We start from the raw sequence: 19168 nt of genomic DNA on the forward strand, positions 1-19168 counted from the left end.
TTGAAATTCCACCTAGACCTTCTTCACCAAGTCTTTTCCACCAACTTGTAGGATATATGTGCATCAGTTGTCATTTCATGGTAATAATCTTGTGTGGGGAAATACTAGGGATTGTTGCTGCTTCGTATTGAGTGCATTTTTCGGATTGTAATACATTTCAATTTCAAAATAATTGACAAAATGTAATTTCAATTTTGACACAGAATGTTCATACATGATTGAGCTGAGCTTCTCAGACTGATGGCAGTAGAGTATTTGCATTAGTTAGTTACCAGTATGATTGGAATATTATTATTTTGTTCTATTCTTTCATCATTAGTCTATTCATATATATACCGTATTTGACGGCTCATAAGATGCACTTTTTTTCCTAAATTTGGTCTCAAAAAAGTTACCTGTGTCTTATACGTGAAGGACACAGGTTATCTTACTCTATACTGACTGCTATTTTTAGCCCGGATAAAGGTCTACCCTTAAGGAAAAAACTGTTTAAAAAACTGTTAAAAAAAACTGTTGAAAATTTCAGCAGTTAATTGGGACCACTTTTGAATCCAACAGTTACTGTTGAGTCCAGCAGTAACTGATAAAATACAGTAACTGTAGAAAATTCAACAGTAATTGATAAAACCCAACAGTAACTGTTGAAGTCCAACGGTAACTGTAAAAATCCAACAGTTTTTTCGCTAAGGGTAGACACACATAACTTTTTCAACATCTGCCATGATTATTTTATCAGGTTTAACTAAATTTTTGCAAACAAAAAATAGCTCAAAAGAGAGAACTGGGGACACCGCACCATTCTCATCAAAAAGTAAACGAAACTAGTAGCACTCGCTCTGCCCTCTTTTGTTTCCACTTTGCTTTGCCTGCCTATGTTTCTGCTTTGTTTATTTGGCTTTTATAAAACGTGAGAAATAAAAGAATCTGCCATTTTTGTTGTTTCTGCTTTATTTTGAATTTTTTTCGATTGCTTGCCGTTCATTCATTTATTCATTATTCGAGACTCAAATCACCGATGGCGGCGCTGAAGGCAGTGACGTAATTTTCCAACATGGCTGACACATTGAGGATATTGTTATGATGATAATAATAGGTGTAATAGGATGAATCGTCGAGCCACTGCGAAAATCAAAGTAGAAAATATCAAGGAAGAAGGGACAAGGACAAATAGCAGTTAGTACGTTGAGTGCCGGCCGCTAATTTTAAAGCCCTACTGAAAAATCCAGCCATTTTTACGAAATTCACAATTTTTTTTAAACATTAGCATCAAAAATATATTTATATCGATGTGTATTTCAATAAAAATGGACTTTGCTCTTCTTTATGAATGAGTGGAATAACATTTATTGCTAACTTTTAAATATATATATATTTTAATAATGAAAACCTGCTGTTTTTGAAAAATAAAAAAGTTTCAACAAATGATGTTCCGCCATAAAATGCATAATATTTTTTATTACGCTCAATTTGAACTGTTTAAACCATGGAAATCATACAAGAGCATTGTTCCAAGCAAATAATTCAAAATCCTGGATGACAAAAAGGGTCACTGCACCCTCAGCGAACGATTCTTTCCTCCAAAGAATTTTCACACAAAGTAGGCTGAGATAAGGGTGCCGGTAGCTACAGAGGACTTTTCGTCCTCAAGACATTAAAAGAAATCTTTTTCCATGGAGCAGTTGATTTTTGAAATAACAGAACCACCAAGCAGTAAACTGGAAAAGTACCCTGGGCGAAATATTAAAGCTTCACGCAAACAAAGTCAATAAAATAGATAGACGTAATATAACGACCGTGGCAATCCTCACAAGGATTAGCAGGACGTAATTATACGCCCATGGCACGCAAAGTGTTAAGATTTAGGAATAAATAAATTTAAGCCAAAATATCGTCTACTATCTCACGGCGATTACTTAAAGGATTCCTTATGAGCATAAATACGAGACTCTGATTAAAAACATTATTTTTAGAAGGCTAGAAAAGAGAAAGTGCGATACGTCGGTGAACCCAAGTGACAAGTATTAAACAAACAAACCACCGTCCCAGTAAATGATGATCATCATTTACTGGGACGAATTCGAATTGTAGCAATGAATGCAAATAAAAGGCATTTTACATGATTATGAATGCATAAAATGTATTACTTACGATGTTATGATAGCTTATTACCAAAAATTTAATTAGAAAAAATCGGTAAATTCCCAGAAATACCAAGGATTTGTCAACATGGTTTCCTTAGGTATTCTCGGAGCTCTACTTCGGACTTCAGTCAATAGTTGGCGTATTGCTTGTCTGGATTCTCGAATTGAAATTTACATATCATGTTCTAAATAGCTTGCCCTTTGTTAATTTTCCTTAATAAAAATATGTTTGTAATTGCATTCAATGATTGTTTATTTGGCTTTCATGAAATGTGAGGACTAAAAGAAACCACATATTAAGTTATTGTGGTACCTCGCTATCGCACGGACTATTGAAACTTATTTTCCTTTTGTGTGGCTTTCTAAGTAAGGGTGCGTCTTATATGCCGTCTAATACGGAAACTAACAATGTGGAATTTTCCACTAGTATAACAATTATAATTTGTCCCTGGTTTCATGGTGTTTTATCGTCAACAGTGTGACATTGATGTAGTATCTCTATAACTTGGAAAAACTATAAATTAATTTTTTGAAAATTTCACAGTGTTATTCCAATTTTTTCATTTTAGTGATATTTCTGGGAGTACAAGTATCCGGAAGTAGTTTTTTGCTTTCAGAAATAGCATTTCAGAATATTTTGGAATGCAAACAATAATCTTTATCAGTTATAGCATTACTTTTTACTTATTTTGTACTTAATTAACCGTCAAATGGTGGTGGCTGGAGTATCTTTATGTGTACTACGTCTTGTGCTTATGTCACTCAACACACACAACTCAGTTTTCAATACTATGTTGGTCCATCTTTCAGGTTGTCGGAATAAAAATTGTTTGAACATTTTTTATTGGCATAACTTTGAATTTGGTTTGTGCTGTCGGCTCATTGTCCCCTTTATCTTCTGCTTTACAGGTATCAGCCTCGGATGCAGACCAGGGGTCCAATGCCCATGTCATCTACCACATTGTGGACGGCAACCACGACAATGCATTTGTCATTGAGCCTCCGTTCTCTGGCATTGTCAAGACGAACATTGTATTGGACCGTGAGATACGTGATGCTTACCGCCTGACCATCATTGCCACAGATGAGGGGGTCCCGCAGCTGACAGGAACATCCACTCTGCGCATCAATATTGTTGACGTCAACGACAACCAGCCGGCCTTCCCACCCCACAGCACAGTCTCCGTCACTGAGGGTCAGTCCTCACACATTCCTTTCTCACATTCTTCTCAACTTCTCCCCCTCTTTTTTCTAATTCTCCTATGTTCCTCTCCTGTGTTTATTTTCAGATCTTCCTTCACTCATCCATTCTCCTGTTCCCCTTTTTTCTCCCTTGCTCTTCATTGCTTATTCTTTTATCAAATATAGATTTTGATTACTTTATTTCCCATAATATGGACCCGCACAATGGGTGAGGGCTGATTGAAGGAAAAAATTCTTTCATGCTGTGCAAACCGCACACCTTTGGATACTCACAATTTTTTATGCTCATCGTGGTGTTCAAATGAAAAAAATCATTCCCTGTTTAACAAAAATGCAACCTGAAGTGTTGATTTTCATTTTAGAATGCAATCATAAGTATTCCAATTCATAAAATCCATTTAATATGTATTCTTAACATTTCAGTGTAAGCTGAGTATGTTTAATTAGTAGGTAACATTTAGTCTCTTTTTTTGGTGTAGTTTGGATGTGGGGGAGTAAAAGTTCTCATTCATAACATTTGTATCAACTATACAAAATACCAATGACCATTATATCACAGAAAACTTCATTTGATCATTGTGAAAACCTTTTGTTACGACATGTAGAAAGAAAATTTTAATATACCATATGGAGCATGGAAACAAAGCTATAGGCCTGATTCCAATCTCTACATTTAAAAGAAATTCTGAGCGTACTGTGGGATTTGTAAGTAAACAAGTATAGAAATTCATTGTAAAATAGCTTCTCATTAGAAAATTAGTAGCAGAGGTATTTTTTTAAATTAGAGTCCAATTTTCAAATGGACTTTACTCTTAGTACTTTTTTCCATTTCTTATTTTACTCCACAAAATACAAATGAAACGAAAAACGAAAAGTAGAAAAATCAACTGGGAAGTATATTTTCAAGAAGCTCAAAAACAAGTAGTCCAACATTCATAACTATTTGTGAAACTTCAGAAAATTTAGCTTATGTTAAAATATCAAACTCATTCAATCATGGCTTTAAACATAAAATAACAACTATAATGCTCTTAAAAAATATTCACAAAAACCTATTGGCTAATTTCAGGGCCCCTAGTAATTCAACCGTTGAATTGCCTTTGCAGCTTGTCATGCCATTAGAACAAACCTGGTGACTTGACATGTAATGCCAAGAAAAAAACAACGTACAAAAATGACTACACTTACTCACCTGACAAAGATTATAATTTGACATCCCATAGAAGGCCTCTAATTTACCATTCATGTCCTTGTTCTGTATGTCTTCACAAATATTCATCGTCCACATTGCTCCAGCCTTCCATGCTGTACGACCAATGCCGTTTCTTATTCACTTGTAACTATCCTATTCTTTTTCCTTCTCATATATTACGGTTTGTTTCATTTTCTGAAGATTACTTAACACAGGATTCTTCGTACAGCATGAGATGTTTGATGTCAAAACACCTTTTGATGCTATCTAGAAATTACTTCAAGCCTGCCCAAATTTGAATGAATTGTTTTAAATTTGTTCTGATTCATGCTGTGGTATTTGTTCTAGCTACATATGTCAGAGTTTGGTTGTTCAAATTTTTTTCTTCTTTTCTTCTCTGTAGGAGCCGTTGAGGGATCAGTGGTGACGGCAGTGACAGCCAATGACGTGGACACAAATCCTGCATTAATGTATTCCTTTGCTGAAGGTGGTAATCCTGAGAACGCTTTCTTTATTGACCGATTTAGTGGTCAGGTTTCGGTTGCCAAGCCCCTCGATAGAGAGTCGAGGAAATCATATCTTCTGCGAGTGCAGGCATCCGATTCGGCCCATGTGGCTGTCACTTCCCTGACAGTCATGGTCACCGACGAGAATGACAATGCACCAGTCTTTGACCGTGTTGCGTATGAGGTGGCACTACCAGGTAAGTCCAACCTTCCAACTTTTTCTTGTGTCATTGTGAAGCATTTTTTTCATTATACTGTGCTTTGATGCTCTCTCAGTGTCCAGAAATGACTCCTATATGAATTTTAAAATCCTTTCAATCTGACCTAATATTTCTGCCATGCTGTGTAAAATAGACTTCCTGCCAAATTTTTACCTGAGCATTCCTACGAGTGGATATGGTAAATGAATAATTTATGGGTGAAAGAGATTGTGAAATGAACTCTTAAACTGTAAATGCTGTGATGGATGCCCCGGAAATCCATGACTATTTCTGCAATTTTGACATTGTTTGGGTGGCATATGTAACAATTTGACTTGTTTATGAGTTCTCTCTATTTTCCATTATACTCGACGTCAAGCAAATGATACTACATATTATTAGGTATAGTATATTATTCCATACCAATATCCCTTTGGCAGTTTTAGACTAGGTAGCATTAACAGTGCTTATTTCATTTTTCAATATGCTGCAGATACAACTATACTAGTGGAATGAACAATTTGGTAAGGATTACTATGCAATGTAAGAAACAAATTTTTATCAGCTTATGGGTTATACTGACTGCTTGCTGACTGAATCATTCCTTGGCCCTCAGATCAATAGTGATATTGTAACGAATAATGTTACATTTTGATTTTGCAATAGTAATTGTGAAGTCCTTGACTGAGACATGATTGAGCCTCGTTCAATGATTTGTCATAGTTAGTGCCCTATGGACATAATTGTTTTATGAGTGGCAGGTTGTAAATTAATGTAAGCATTTGAGTTTTGAATGAATGTAAGTAGTGACTTTTAATATGTAAACAGCATTGGATGATAAAGCAGCAACTGTGTTCAAGAATACTTATTCTTCAGCTAAATTTTAAAACAGCTGGAGGGCAAGTCTGTAACTCTGTTCTCTCCCGAAAAAGGGAGAAAGGAGATTCGTGAAGCGCCTGCGCGAGAGTTGTCGCCCGCCCCAAGTCTCTAGGGCGCCCCGCCGGAGAAAGGAGACTATTTGTCGCCTGGGAGAGTACTAGTCTCTCGACCCAAGTCCGTAAGCCTCCTCAAGCGCCTTTGGCGCCCCAGACGGGCGCTTCAGTTACGTCCCCCTCAAGAGCCCGACGTATCTCTTTCTCCCATGGAGAAAGTGCGTATCTCGACAGTGTTTTGTTGTATTTTCTCAATATGGCGCGTTTTCTTTCAAACCATAGAATATTATTGCTCGTATATGAGGTGCATTTAAGAGAAGTGGGGCAATTAACACCAGTGAGAAATTGTTGCGGGATATTAATAAACCGTTTGAGGCGAGGGAGGAAGATTTCCGGCCGCATTAGCGGAGAAGGTTGTCCTATCCGTCCTTCGATGGTCCGATTCTCTTCCTGCTGAAAATCCATCACCCTCAATAGCAGACAAAAACACCGCAATCCTATGAAATAACAATTATCTGTAGCTCTGAATTCTTTTCGTGTAAGTAGCGGGGTTTAGAAAGCTAATGCTAATTCAGAGAGCGCAAGAAAAGCACTTTAAATAATGGAAAATAACTTCTAAACAGTTACCTATGAAAAGCAACAGATAGTTAATGAAACACAAGACATGCCCTTATTGTTAAAAGAACTTATTCCACGACAATGTAATAGAGTTTCACCATTTCATTGGTTTCACGAATACGACTGCTCAGCATAACCGTGTGCACACAACATGAGATCGCGAATCGGTTCCGCTGTCAACACATACAGAAGCTATAAATGTACTTCAATAATAAATGAATATCCACAAACTAAGTACTAGCACACACCGTAAATATAAAGTGAGACATAGGCAAATAAAATATAAAAAAAAACTGGAAATCACTTCCACTCTTTTATTCATCACGAACAACTTACAATCACTAAGCTCGTTATGATAAAAACAACTATTAATTCACTGATTTAAAGCCAGAAATTAGCCCACGAAAGAGGCACAGGTGACTTTTCTGACTATTATTCGTTAATATACTAGAAAAAGAAACTTCACACACAGCTTTGATCTAGATAGCTTGATCGTGAAATGTCAATTGACATTAATGTACCTATACGATGAACAACGGAGGTGAACACGCCACTGACAATGTTTACATTGCTGTCAGACATTAATCGATATGGTAATAACACTGCTTACAATTCAATCACGATGGAGCACTGATAATTACAACTCTTAGCCGATATTTTTGTGCATTGCAACCACTGGCACTGTGATTATCAGCAGAAGATTTACGGGAGTTGTCACATTGACAATAACACAATTTTGGCACAAAAGATGTTTGCACAAATCTGCAAGCAGCCAGCAAAAGCTGTATTCACATTAGAAATATACTCTTAATTTTCAACTTTGGTGAGGTTGTAATTGATACGAAATGAAGAATTTACATGGTGACAAGCAAAATTTACCGGCACTTGGATTTAGCCTTGCAGCCGCTTGCAAGCGAGGAATCACTGCGCGCGGTCAAAAAAGTAGTCCCGACTTTAGTAAGTCATAATGAGGTTGTTATGCATTTAATTTAGAAAATATTTGCATGGATGGGTTTGACATAAAATTAAAAACATTTTAAAATTGCACACGGTTAATTTCTCGATAAATCAAGCTCCAATATCAGATTCGCCTTAGAAATTTTTCATACTACCCATCGGAGCGAGTTTTCTCCCATCCGAACGGGAGAAACAGTTCTCTCTACCGAGTTACGGACTTGGGTGGGGAGACAATTTTGGGCGACAACTCTCTCTCCCAAACGAGGCGCCCCAAGTTACCGACTTGCCCTCCTGAAGAACAAAAGTATTTCTCTTATATTTATGAGCATAAAATGTTATATTACATTAGCAACACTATTTCAAATTACTTATCATTCTGAATTAGGAAGATATACACCTAAGTACTCCTCAAGTTCTACAATGTTGGCATGAACAAGGAGATCTTAATATAGTGATGCTCTGGAATCAAATTATGAAGTATTTTTTTTGTCTAATCTAAATGAAATATTCTTCAATATAACACAATTTATGTAGCATTTTTCCAATTTATGGTATTAGTATCAATTTGAGGCTCTTTGTATTGGAAAATTTCATTTCTTCATTTTTTATTTTTTGTATCGAGTCGAGGCTGACACCTCATAAATGTGTTTTTATTACACAAATGTTGTTATTTTCTTCACACACCTCCCATGGTTATATTCAAATTAGCTTTCACTTTATTTGTTCTGAATCTAAAATAATGTTGACTAACTTCAACTGCTTCTTTGGTTCCATGAATGGTCTAGATGGATCGGAGCAGATCCAAGGGAAATATGTATAACTAAAATTTATTTTTTCCTTGCAAAAGTTAGCTGCACTCCTTGGCACTTGTATATACACTTCAATGACTTCACCACTATGTATGCAATGACCTACCTTGCATTATTAGTGCCATGATTAATCGTTACAGTTGTTGAAATCGAAAATAACTGGCCAAGATGTTCGTAGTGGATTTTTTTTCAGAAGTGTAAGCTGAGTAATTAATGCATTGGTTGATGTGATATCAGGTTCATTTGTCTCTATTCATTGCCATCAACAATTTTGTGATGACTCAAGTAAATGAAAAGCAATATTATGAAATATTTCTTAAATTAACCAAATTTAACACCGCCATTAAAAGTGAGCAGCAGTGTTGCATCATTTCGTTCTTTGGAATGCCCACCGTTGCCATCCAATTACATATCTGCTATCCAATCTGCCTTCACCTTGATCTAATTGCTAAAAAAACTGAATGGCCTATCATTTCAGAGTTAACCAAAAGTGCCACATCCGTTATTCGAGTAAACGCTAGTGATGCTGATTCTGGTGAAAGTGCAAAGATACGGTACAGCCTGTCTGGAGGAGCGACGAGAGGTTTTCGAATGGACGAGTTGACGGGTGTGCTGAAGGCCAACCGCAGTCTCGTTTCCCTCGACACGCCGGATGTTCACCTGGTAGTCAAGGCAACGGACTCGGGAAGACCTCCCCTCTCAACGGTGGCTGCCCTCCGGATACACGTCAGTGATGTTGGCAGTAGCACACCTAGATTTGCTCAGGAGGAGTACAGGTGAGTGTTGGCATAGCAAATTCTGGAGGCAATTCAAAGGTCAAATTACTTGAGACCCTGAAAGTAGCCAATAGATTTTTGTGAATATTTTTAAAGAGCATTTGAGTTGTTGTTTTTTTATGTTTGTGATAGTAAATTTGATATTTTAACATAAGCTAAATTTTCTGACATTTTGGGAATAGTTTTTTTATTTGATGATGGCAATAGCTTTTTTCAATTACTATGATAGTATGAGTGAAATGTCACTATTTTTAATGATGAGTGTGAACTTTTGAAGGAAAAACATGGTACGTTAGGCATCTTTCAGCACTTGATGAGAATCATTGTCCTATTTGATGAATAAATTGTTGCAAACTTTAGGATGTGAAATAAATACTTGATTATTTGCTATGCAACCTGTCCGATACCATCAGTCTGATGATACGTAGTATGATATCTGTGTGTGTATCCCTACGTCACATTTGTAGCTGGATTGGGGCATATTGCTTTCATCATGCTGCTGAAAAATGACATGTGAAAAACTTGTATCCCAAAATGTGCAAACATGGACAAAGAAAGCAAAAAAACCCTATTAATTGCACTGAAACTAAAATTTGCATAAAATTTAAAATATTCAAAGTTGCAAAAATCAAGGAGTCTTAATGATACCTTCCTACTGCAATTACCAAATTTATAGCAATATGAAGAATTGTTTAAAAATATATTCCTCTGGCTTTTATTATTTGTTGCTTAACTTTTCACTTTCACAAAAATCCATATAAAATTCATTTTGTCGATAAAACTTTTTTCGATAAGAAATCCGCATGCATATCATTATTACGATGTCAAAAATTGAAATAATTATTTATGAAAAGATAAATTGAGTAAGAAAGGTTTTTCATACAATCATTTAAAAAACAAATGTCATTTTAACTGTATTTTTGATTGGCACAATTATTGCCAAAAATTCCCAGTTGATAGGGTGAGTAGAGGGCCTCTGGAAGTTCAGCAAATCCCCGTAGACAGTTATACATGTATGCTTTCCTTGTTCTAACTGTAATTATTGTTGTCTCGCAGGGTCCATGTGAGGGAAGATGTGCCGAGAGGAAGCACTATCCACCAGTTGATGCCATCGGAATCAGAGAATGGAAACATGGAGCTGACTATCACCAATGGGAATGAGGATGGCTGTTTCTACATTCTGAGGTTTGTGTTGCACATAAGTATAAGGTGGCGCTTTTCTAGACTTATTTATTTAATGTGATCAGGCCCATGGGATTTCGCAGCCTCAAAACCAAGGCTCTCCTCCTTTCTCTGCTTCTGGCCACACACTTCCCTCCACTCATCCTGGGCTTCCATTCATTGAAGATGTTCCTTTATGTTATCCATCCATCTTTTGATCGGTTTTCTCTTGGTATTTTTCCTTCCGGAACCATGTAATTTTCTAATTTAGGATATCTTTTGTTATTCACCAGTTCCACATGTCCTATCAAATCCAATCTCCTGCTTTTAAATAATGCCATTATCTTGTTGTTGCCATAAAGATAATATAGTTCCTGATAGGGTGAGGGCTAATTTGTCTTTGACAGGACCATATATTTTTCAAAGTACTCATCTCTCAAAAGCTAGTACATAATTTCTTCAAGTCTCATTTCCTTTTGCTCCAACTTTGTCAACCATGAGGGAGATTCAGTGACTTTCACAGTCTTATTGGAAGTTATCTCCACAGAGTCTGGAAATTTAGAATGCCATTCAGAGCATAGAATGCCTTATTGGTGGCTTGTATCCTTGTTTCTACTTCTACTTCATTTGATGCTTCTTCAAATAGTATTTTACCAAGATATTTTTCCAAGATATTGTCTCTCCTTTCAAAGCCTCCTCATATTCCTAGTTGAATCACTCTTTTCTTTCTTCGCTTTTATGGCTTAACTGTTTGCACTGTTCGGAAGTGGTACTTTAGGGTGCACAAACTTTTATTTATGTCTGAGAACAATAAGTAGAACCCGAGAGCTGGTGGAAAAAGATGAGTATAATGCCTTATTATGCTGGTACATAAAAGGGTGCCCAAGTTTTCCCTTTTATGTGTGCCAAAATATTATGGAATTTTTTTGCTGAAAAACATTATTTCCCGTGGGATAAACACTGTTTTTGTTATAATTAATAGCTTTATTTAGGTGAATACATAAGAATTCAAATAGTTAGCTTGTCATAATGCAGTATTGAACCAAAATGAAGTTTCAATAGCTTCCGTACTCAACACAGCTACTATTACAATGCTCAGTGGTGACCTAGTGCCAAAACGTTGAGATTCTAATGGTGATGTTTTATTTGACAAGACTGCTGAGAAGTGACGGAGGAGGGAAGCAAATGTCAATGGAGAATGTCATTTGCTTGTAACTTCAGACTCTCTATCGTTGACTTTTCATTCACTCATTTAATTTGAATTGAGCAACTATGTGTTTTTCTCTAATGTTGATGGTATTTACTCACTTAACCAGCATTTGGTTATATTAATTCACTGCCTTTTAATTAGTCAATTCATGATATTCTGAATCAGCTAGTCCATCTGAAGCATATTAACAATGTTCAATTCCTTTGCAGCCCCACCGGAGAGCTGATTCTACTACGGGACCTTGACCGAGAGACTGTTGACATGTACACACTGAGGGTCGTTGCCAGGGACAAGGGCTCTGCCTCCAGGAACGCGAGTGCAGTCGTGGTCGTGCAGGTAGATGATGTCAACGACAACGCCCCTAAGTTCGCGCAGGCGCACTACGAGGCTACCGTGGGGGAGGGCGCAGCACCGGGTGCCTCCATCCTTCGTCTCTCCGCCTCTGACGTGGACGCCGGCTCCAACTCAGCGCTTCTTTTCGACTTCTCCTCCGGCAACGACCAGGACCTCTTCACTCTGGACCCCAGCTCCGGGGTGCTCTCTCTGCGCCGGCGCCTCGACTTCGAGTCCCGCTCGGAGCACCGCCTCGTCGTACGGGTGACGGACCGTGCTTCCCCGCCCGACCGCCCGCTATCCTCCATCGCCACCGTGCGCATCGCCGTCGAAGACGAGAACGACAACGAGCCTCGCTTCCCGCTGCCGCGATATGTGGCCTCCATCGCGGAGAACGAGCCCGTGGGCACGTCCGTGCTGTGGGCGGTGGCTTCGGACGCGGACGCCGGTCCGTTCGGCGTGCTCTCCTACGCCATCACGGAGGGCGACGGCCGGGGACGATTCCGCGTGGACCCTCAGTCCGGGCTGCTCTCCTCTGCGGCCGTCTTCGACTACGAGGCCCGCGATCGCTATTCGCTCACCCTGCGCGCCGCTGACGCCGGCGGCAGGGCTGCCACGGCCCTCGTCACCGTCGAAGTGGACAGCAGGGACGAGTACCCGCCTGAGTTCACGGAGCGGACTTACCACTTCGCTGCTCCCGCGTCGGCCCGCCCCGGTCACGTGGTGGGTCACGTGCGTGCCGTGGACCGAGACCGGGGTCCGGACGGGCGCGTCGTGTACCAGCTGGCCAGCCAACACCCTTACTTCAAGGTGAACCGCACCACGGGCGCCATCATGCTCAAGAAGAAGCTGTCGGCGGGCGCTGGCCCCGACAGCGACGTCAGCCTCGTGGTGACCGCTTCGTCGGGCAGACCGCAGTCCCTCACCAACATGACGGTCGTTGAGATCTCCGTGGACGGCGCAGGCGCCGGCGCCAACCTGGCTGCTGCTGCGGCTGGGGCTTCGCCCGGCGGCCTCGCCGATTGGGCCCTCGGTCTGCTCGTGGCTTTAGTGGTTCTTGTTTTGGCTCTGGGCGCCGCCTTCCTGGCGCTGCACGTTCGGCACAGGAGACGGCGCCGCCTCGCCGGCAAGCCTTCCATCAGCGCGGAGCCGTTCGCGCCGCCCGCCTTCGACATCCGTGCGGGCGGCCCTCCACCGCCATCCGCCGCCGCCTCGGCCGCTTCGGCTGCCGCGGCTGCTGCGATGGCGCAGTTCCCGCCAAAGTACGACGAGATACCTGCTTACGAGGCCGCGGCGGCGGCGGAGCGGCGCGGGGAGAGGCGCGGGCCGCACCACCGGCATCCGGGCGGTGCTGCGTCTGAGCTGTCCGAGCAGAGCCAGTCGGCGTCGAGCGGGCGAGGGTCGGCCGAGGACGACGTCGAAGACGAGGAGATACGCATGATCAACGAGGGAATCCAGCAGCGCGAGGCGTCGGCGCAGGCGGCGGCGTCGGCGCAGGCAGCAGCGGCAGCGTCGGCGCAGGCCGCAGCTGCGTCCGCGCAGGCCCCGCAGAGGTTGGGCCGCGCGGCGCAGAGGCTTGGGCTGCCCGACTGTCACGGTGGCGCGCCCGACGACGACAACCTGAGCGACGTGTCCGTTCACAACACGCAGGAGTACTTGGCGCGGCTGGGCATCGACTCGAGAGAGGACGCACTGCTGCTGAAGGCGGACGACCTCTTGCCTTCGCCTCACGCGCTGCGCCTCTTCGAGGAGGAGGAGGACGGGCCGGGAGCGGAGCTGGATATCTCGACGCTCATCTACGCCAAGCTGAGCGACGTGGGCGCAGGGGGCGCGGGAGATGAGGGGAGCGCGGCATCGGGCGGAGGAGGGCGCGGCTTCGGCTTCGACGAGGGGCAGCACCCGTCCATGACCGGCTCTCTCAGCTCGATCGTGCACAGCGAGGAGGAACTGACGGGCAGCTACAACTGGGACTACTTGCTGGACTGGGGACCGCAATACCAGCCCCTCGCACACGTCTTCTCGGAGATCGCCCGTCTCAAAGACGACGCGGCGCCCAAGGGCGGCGGCGCCGCGGCGCAGGGAGCCTTCGCGAAGAAGGCGCCTGCGCCGGCCGCGCCGCCCGTCCCGCCGCTGCTGACGAGCGTGGCGCCCAGGTCCCTGGCGCCGGTGGCGCTCACCACGGTCCGCTCTAGTCACCACCAGCTGCCCCGCTCTCCCATCAGCCACGAGGCCAGTGGAGCGGCAGCAGGCGGGTTCGCGGCCGCAGCCCTCTCGCCCAGCTTCTCCCCTTCGCTGTCTCCTCTGGCCACGCGGTCCCCCTCCATCTCGCCGATGGTGGCGCCCGGCGTGGTGGGGAGTGCGGGCCCGCACCACGGCCGCGCCGCCGTCAAGTGCGCAGGCAAAGACTCCGAGCTCAGGATATGATGAACTACTGCCCACCTCTGTGAATGTGCGTATTTATTTAAGAAGCTAAAACTGACAGTGTATTAACAGTGGTGCAAAAATATTTGTGATATTATGCTTGAGTGAGATTGGTGTAATTCAGTGCTGCGCAGAAAAATCATCAGCTTAACTTAAGACCAAACTCCTGTTGCTCTTATGTAATTAATGCAAGCGAACACCTAATTTTGTGTGGACTAAGACTTGTTTTTTATAGGGAAATGAACGAGCACTAGGTCCTTGCATGAGTTTTTCTGCCTCGGTTGCATGTGAACAGTGTGGTTGTACATAGCGTGTATTTAGTTGCAAATGAATGAACAGCATCATGTGAGAAAATGGCAGCGCTTGAGCGTTGGTGTGTAAATACTGACCGTGGCGTGACTTTGGAGTAATGTGGAACAGGAGGGAGAAACAGTTTTGCATTAGACTCACAGCTTCTGTAAATTAGTGTGAATTTTGTAAGCCTACTGTACATATTGTAATTCAGAACTCCAAAATGCATGGTTTAGTTTTCCACTCTGCCATGTAGCCATCAGTGTGACTTGTGAGAGTAAATGACCATCTGATCAAGGGACTCACTACTTGTTAAGCTTTTATAATTGAAATTCAAGCAAGAGGGAGCTGAAAACAAATTTTTATTGCTCAATGTTTTCTGCCTTTTTGTTCTCCTATTTCATTGTATTGATCAAACTGAATAACTTTGTCTCAGGCTATCTACAAAAGGGATCAAAATCATAAGAAGAAAGGCAGGAAACAGAAATGATACAGAAAAGTGTGACATCTCTTTACTGTGATGATTGAAATTAAGTGATCAGAAGATTTGTAATTCAATGATGTCGTCAGATTTAGATTAATGTTAATAAATGGCTTTATATAAGTACCATTTTGCCCATTTTTTCCTCTGTAATGAATGTTGTTACTATGCTCCTCACTGAATTTTATTTGGACGAACTTGAGATGGAACATCCCAAGGCTCTCATCAAGTGTAGGTTAAATTCTGGAATCCAAAAATTAGATACTTACTCAGTTTCTTTGCAGTAGCTGTGATACATTTAGAAGTCACTACAGAAAAGTTTGAAAATCAGTCATACCAAGTTCCTGGGCTGAGTTATTGCTTTTATGCAGCGTACAATCTCTTGGTTGAGTGCTCACAATGATACGTAAGTATTAACTGTCACTTTTAAAAGTTTTAGGATTACATTTTCATGAGAAGCATTAGTGGTATCACAAGCTTTGTCCCAAAACTTTTGAAAAAGACTGTATCTTAATTTAGTTATTCTGTGACAGTGAAGGATTTAAGGGGGGTCGCAGGGGTCATGAACCCTCCCCCTAATTTAATTTTTTTAAATAATTTTTATTGGTTTAATAGTTTCTGTGTTTTTGTAAAGGAGTTAAGGGATGCATATGAGCGTTTCTACGCGTCACTGACTGACCGTTACACCCTGTTTTTGTTCATGTATTTCCCCTTTGACTTAATACAAATCAATTTAGGAACTTTCTGGAGGATTCCACGAAAAACAAGTTAGTGAAAGCATGCACTGGCTTTGGTACCACCCTGTGACCCCAGTAGAACCGGAGATTTTAAACTTCAAAGTCGTCGTCACTGACTGACAAAAATGAAACTCCGTTTTGTGACGTTGTCACATTTCTTCGCATTGCTCTGAAATTATGCAAGATAAAGAAAATCCACGAAATACGTAAAATAGTTCTAAGTGTTGCCCAAACGTATGCAAAATCGTGACTTTGTGTAAGTAATTGGGTATGTCCAGGGGGTCCGGACCCCCCCCCCCCCCCCCCGAAATTATTTTCACAAAAAAAACAATTATTTTCCTTCAGAAAAAAGTGTTAAATTAGTTTAGAACACTCAACCTAGTACCCTGTTTTTAAAACATTTTCCCCCTGTGTTAGACCCCCCCTGAACGAAATTCCTGGCTACCCCACTGAAACATAAGCACATAGTATGTATTTTATCCAGTAATTTTGCTTCGATTTCTATATTCTCGCTTAAAATGGTGAGTACTCCTAGCACTATGATCTATTGCGTATGGATACATCTTAATTATATTTATAGCAACTAACTCCACATGGTGAACAAAGAGTGTGTTCCGAATGGGTGAAATGCCGTGCCACTGTTAGTCCAGCATTTCATTGGAGGCAGAAATGCCGTGTACAGGGATCTCTGCAAATTTTATTTTCATGCTGTTTTAATTACACACTCATACTGCATTTATTACAGGAGAACCCGACTTAAAAGCTTCCCAGGTCATGTTTCTGCCTTTGCCCCCAACTACATCAACACCACCCTTTCCATGATCTGTTACGACTTCATTGCCGCTCTCTATTCTTCCTGTTTAATTCCTCGCGTTCACCTCTTTACTTTTTCCTCTCACGATGCTCGCGCTGTCTCTCTGCTCCCGTCTTTGCCATCTTAATAAATCCTGACATATGTTACAATTAAGGATTTCAGATCTCAACAATCATTCTGCTCCTATGTCCCGCTTTCACAACAAACGTACCGAAGCGACGCGACAACAATGAAGGTGACGGTGATACGCGGCATGCCGAAGTCAACAATTGGCGAAAAAATAAAATATTCCGCTGCATAAACAAACAATTTACCAAGAAAAATAAAACTGATATAACATTATTACTCGAGGAACATATTATGCCACGAATTTAGTGTACCAGTCGGGGCCAATGAAGCGCACGCACCAAAATTTGAAGCTTGAGCAATACCACAGGTTAAAATGTCAGTCAGTGACGGCCCTCAGGAACAAAAACGGTGAATGCTGGGGAATTTTTTTATTCTGATCTTTCATCCTTGGGATGGACTTGATTTGGATACGAAACGATTTATCTCCCGCATCCCTCGATTTTGGTCGGCGGAAAAAAATGTATGTCAATCGTCACTGACTGACACCAAAACGACGCACTGTTGCGTTACATTCCTCTGCGTGACCATGTGGCTTTCAAGTATTGATGAAATGGATTGGTAAGACACAGTCATGATTGGGGAGAATGGTTAACTGTAAATTTTCATAGAAAAATCTTATCTTAGTTGCGAAATCTTCAGTAATATAATGGCTCTGTAAACGGAATCATTTGCTCATGTGATACGAGAGCTCAATTCCGCAGCGTTTTCGTAAAAAATGGTTGGAGTATGGGGAGAAACAGGTACGGATTATTAAAATTTGGAATATTTACACCATGTCAGGACTTTGAACGGTCCATTTACCTCAAATTGAATTTTTGAACCCTAGTATGACAGTTACGTAGAAACGCTCATATGCAAATGCATGGCTGCAAGTCCTAAAAATGAAAGAAGTTTGAGTTGTATTTATTGTAGAGTGTAGCACTTCCTACAAAAAGTAAGTTTTACACGGGCGAATGCCCCTCTCTCCAGGGGTGGGGTTTCATACTCCCTGCACCCAGGTCAGGACCACCCCAGCCCCCAAATTTGATGCTGAATCCGCCCCTGCTCTGTGATTGGGTTCAATTTGAAAGGGGAATGGGGCCAAGTGTGAATGGTGAGCAGATATTCCATTAAAATCAGATTTTCAGCCCAGAATTGTGTAAGATGCTGTTTTCATATTTAAATAAATGGGAATGCAGGTAAGGTTTTTGTAATTTTGAGATGTCACACCATTAAACCAAACTTTGTAATCTCTGTAATTTGCATGTGTGAAAGGTGAATCGAGGCCCCTGGGCGGCCGGGCGGGTGAATAAGCCTTCGCTTTTCACCTTGCGCCTCGGGAGGGGATGGACGGCGGAAGGAAAAAGAATAGGAGGCGGGATTTTGAGCCCGACGACGCCCCCAGGGAGAGGGCATGGGTGGAAGGGAGGGGATAGGGAATCCCGACGCCGTCATTTGGGCGAAGTGAGCCACTACCAGTGAAACTATATCCACAGAAGCTTCAGTAGTAGTTTGGTACAAAACATGACATTTCTTTGATTGAAATCTCCGTTAGGAAATCTCCGCATGGGGCTTTACGAAACACGAACGATATACCTCTAGATTGGAAAGGATGTAAAGTCCGGATTCTGACGACGTTTTAATTAATTTAGTCCTCTTTAACGCCAGAAGTAAGTGGTATCTCATCATATTCAGAGTCAGTTGGATACTTGCGGTGAAAACCTGAAACGACGAAATCAAACGGGAAAACCTGCAGAATGTGCGCGTAGCACCTTCATCCCTCCTCCCCTTCACCGACGCTCCTTCAGTGCCTCCCCCAAACCACCACCCACACCTGACGACGCGCAAACCGAACTTCTCCCGACCGCCTTCGCGATGCACTCGGACTCCAAATCAAGGCCAACAATTTTGACTCTAACTTGGGTTATTTGTACACGGCAACCTCCCCTAATATCCTTGGTGATTCTCCGCCCTCCGTTACCTTTCAGGGCAGTAAACAAGAAGCAATGCGTCACTTTAGGTTTTCCCCTCAGTCCTCATTCTGTCATAGCGAAGTTTGAGTCTCAAAGCAGCTCGGTTAGTGCTGAGAAGTGGTTCATCTGTCGCTGAAAAGTATAGGTAAGTCTTTTGCTCGTAAATATTCTATTATTGCATGCTATTTCTACATTTGAAATCACGATTTTTGTGTAAGGAGGCAACATTCTTTGAAAATAGGATTTGGTCAAAATTAATGGCATTTTGTTATCCGCATTCTCGGTTTAACATTTCATGTTTTGTA

At 41.9% G+C, this 19168-nt stretch overlaps 1 protein-coding gene across 1 annotated transcript in view; it reads left to right on the top strand.

The window, feature by feature from the left end:
• LOC124157977 (protein dachsous) overlaps positions 1-15357 on the top strand; it is a 284929-nt gene extending 269572 nt beyond the window's left edge. The window contains exons 17-21 of the mRNA XM_046533108.1: positions 3051-3336; positions 4940-5239; positions 9037-9334; positions 10391-10519; positions 11915-15357. Of these exons, the coding sequence (XP_046389064.1) occupies positions 3051-3336; positions 4940-5239; positions 9037-9334; positions 10391-10519; positions 11915-14462 (3561 nt within the window). The 3' untranslated portion in view covers positions 14463-15357. The remainder of the gene's footprint in view (positions 1-3050; positions 3337-4939; positions 5240-9036; positions 9335-10390; positions 10520-11914) is intronic.
• The last annotated feature ends 3811 nt before the right edge of the window (positions 15358-19168 follow it).

Source organism: Ischnura elegans, chromosome 4 (assembly GCF_921293095.1).
Source record: "Ischnura elegans chromosome 4, ioIscEleg1.1, whole genome shotgun sequence".
In the NCBI taxonomy this organism is placed as follows: Eukaryota; Metazoa; Arthropoda; class Insecta; order Odonata; family Coenagrionidae; genus Ischnura; species Ischnura elegans.